The sequence below is a fragment of the Cotesia glomerata genome, linkage group LG10 (genome assembly GCF_020080835.1).
Source record: "Cotesia glomerata isolate CgM1 linkage group LG10, MPM_Cglom_v2.3, whole genome shotgun sequence".
NCBI lineage: Eukaryota > Metazoa > Arthropoda > Insecta > Hymenoptera > Braconidae > Cotesia > Cotesia glomerata.
In genome coordinates, this window is record NC_058167.1 from 4,827,783 (window position 1) to 4,830,739 (window position 2,957).

At 41.0% G+C, this 2,957-nt stretch overlaps 1 protein-coding gene across 1 annotated transcript; it reads right to left on the reverse strand.

Moving 5' to 3' along the window:
- Nucleotides 1-891: 891 nt before the first annotated feature.
- On the reverse strand, nt 892-2,535 carry LOC123273353 (probable serine/threonine-protein kinase DDB_G0277165). The gene has a single exon (XM_044740758.1). The coding sequence runs from the start codon at nt 2,533-2,535 to the stop codon at nt 892-894; it is 1,644 nt and encodes a 547-aa protein (XP_044596693.1).
- Nucleotides 2,536-2,957: the final 422 nt, after the last annotated feature.

A 2,957-nucleotide genomic window follows, 5' to 3' on the forward strand; every position in this document is an offset into this window, starting at 1 on the left:
GTCGGCTAATGTTACTCCTACGGTACTAGTGGGGTCTGGGCTTAACTCCTGAAGTTCATTGCCTTGGATTCGGTTATACGCGGTTTCAGAAATGTAACTTCGTTCGCTTCCACTGTCTAACATGGCTTCAATGTGAAAAGGTCCTATAGTAATATCAGTAATCATGCGGCTTACGATCGTTGGTGCCTGCGTATACGATAGATATGTTCGATTATGATTATTGGGACCGTGTATTTGCATGAGACAGTCAGGTATTTCATCATCGTCTGATTTAATTTTTAATTCCGGTAAATCAATGAGAAGCTCCGACTCCGAGTCTGATTCGTAATCAAAATCATCATAATCTTCGTATTTAGAGTCTGAGATGTTTAAATGTGGCGAGTTTGGTATAAAATCGGATGTTTGAGAGGTACTAGTTTTACAGTTGTCATTAGTTGGCTCTACAGAAATATTAACTGGAGTAATAGACGAAACGTGTGTATGACTGGCTGTTTCAGCATTACTGTTTGTCTCTACTGCAACGGTTTTGGCCCTGGCTGCTGTAGAGGGATACACCAGAGCACCTACTCGTTTTTTGGCTCCGGGTTTCTCGGTAACGGTGGCAAACCGGCCCTAGCCCGAATCTCGTCGGTAGTTTTCGCGCAACACTTGTCAGCTGTATGTCCATGACGTCCACAGCATGCACAAGGTGCGGAAGATGGCGGTGGAGAGAGTGTTTTTTGTAAGTTCTCAAACATGCCTTGTATCGTGGCCTAGAGATTGTTTATTGAAGCTATGATCACGTCTGAGGTGTCGCTTTTTGGGGTTTCATTACGCGAATTAAATTGTTTATTTGTTGAAACCGCGTCTAAAGTTGTTTTTTCATTATTCTCAGTAATTGACGCGTCTTGATCAGGATCTACATCGATCGGTAACGGCATTAATTCGCGTTCTTGATTTAGTGTAATTCTGATTTTGCGTATTCAATTTACTCGGTTGTTCCGGTTTAGGTGGATTACAAGCATCCATAATCGATTGCCATGCGCCAACGCGTTGGCATAACATTGAATAAGTATTAATACGTTCTTCCGCAAATTTAAATAAGAATTTGGAATTAAATTTTTGGATAATACTTTTTACTTGTCGGCTTTCGGGTAATGGCTCTTCTAATTGAGCAAACGCGCTTTGCATTCGATTGATAAATGCAGGTCCCTGTTCATCGTCAGCATGTCGATATGAATAGATTTCCTGTAAAAAGGTTTCGTCTGATTGGTGAGTTTGCCATACTTTGAAATGTGTCTTAAAGACTGACCAGTCGACAAATAAATGCTCATTCTGATAATACCAGTCTAAAATATTACCAGTTAAAGTTGAAGCTACTACTGGCCTAAAGTTGTCCAAAGGTATATCATTACTGACCATTCGCTGTTCTAATGTCTTAATAAATTTTTTGGCGTCTAACTTTACAGATGAATCGCGCGGAGGGAAAAATACATTCCATGATTTCGCAGTTCGACAAATATCATTAGTCCGTAAATGTGCAACTGTACTCGGGTACATGTACGAGGGAGCAGCGCTTGAGACTATGCCTGGAATAGTATATGTGTATTGTTGTGTCTGTGACGCAGGCACATGGAAAGAAGCGATCGGTGCTGTATAGGTATGTGTCACATGAGGTTCAGTAGTGTGTGACTTTACGTGTGTGCTTGGTACGTAGTATGGGACCGGTGGTGATGTATAAGTTTGAGTTATATACGGCAACGTGGTGTGTGATTGTACATGAGTCGCTGGTATATGCTGAGGCATCGGCGGTACGAGTGGTGGGGCAAGCGGCAGCGGCGCGTACGATAAACGCGCAGCCCCACTGAGCGTCGAGCTTTGTACTGTAGAGAAGGGAGGTATACTCGGAGGAGGAAAGCGAGGTGCTGGCGGCACGGAGTAATTTCCCGCTGAAAAATTTGAACTAGGGAATAATTCTCGTGGCTGAAATGCGTAGGTGTCATTGGCAGGATTATTATTATTATTTACTGTATTGGACATCATTCTAGCTAGAGTGCTAGCGAAGGGTGGCATTAACTGAAGATAGGCAGCTTTCCAAGCCTCTGCTTCAGATCTTAGTTGTCTAACTACTTCTTCAACGGCTTGCGTAGCAGTATTTGTATTTTCAGGGTTTTGTGCTCTACTTGTATTATTATTATTATTATTATTATTATTATTTGAATCGATCGAGTCTAACGAATCGTGTACTCGACTTGTATCATTACCGCTTGTATCTGCGGGGTTTACTAGGTCTTGTACTCCACTCATGTTATTATGAACTGCTTGAGCGGGATCATTATTGGTGTAACCGGTACTGTTGTGTAGGTCGTTTCTTGAATTGTCTAGTCCAAGTAAATCGTCTGATAATTGTGGATGGAGACTTGAACTGGGGGCTTGAGTCGGATTAAAATTTAATAAATTTTTGTTAGATACCACTGGAATAGGATTTTGTGGGATCTGATTCGCATTACTGCTGACGGGTACCGGAAGTCGATTCGTTGGCGTACGAAGAATCATTTTGGATAATTAATATTAAATCTTATTTAATTATTTTCCGAATGGATTAAATTTTGAGGGTATTATTTTATAATGACACACCTGACAAAGAATTTTAATCCTAAACCTTCTCGGTGACGCATTCAAAATTAATTTTATAATCCCTGTTACGTGTGAGCCTACACCTGGTTATTTACCTGTCACGTAAACAGACCTCCGGACTAGCTCAGCGTCTCACTGAAAAATATTTAGATGTTGATAAGAGGGTGGGTCGCGCAGTGAATGAAGAATACTCATGAATTACGGTACTAATTGTTTATTGGGCGTCCCCAAAGCATGGGAGTTGCCCGAAATGGCCCTGAGAGTCTCTTTTACAAACTAATTCTATTTATGAAAGCAAATCTAATCCAGTACAATAATCCATTTGATGCAATACTTTTGAT

Coding starts and splice junctions, on each gene's coding strand:
- LOC123273353 (XM_044740758.1), bottom strand. CDS start 2,535: ATGATTCTTCGTACGCCAACGAATCGACTTCCGGTACCCGTCAGCAGT.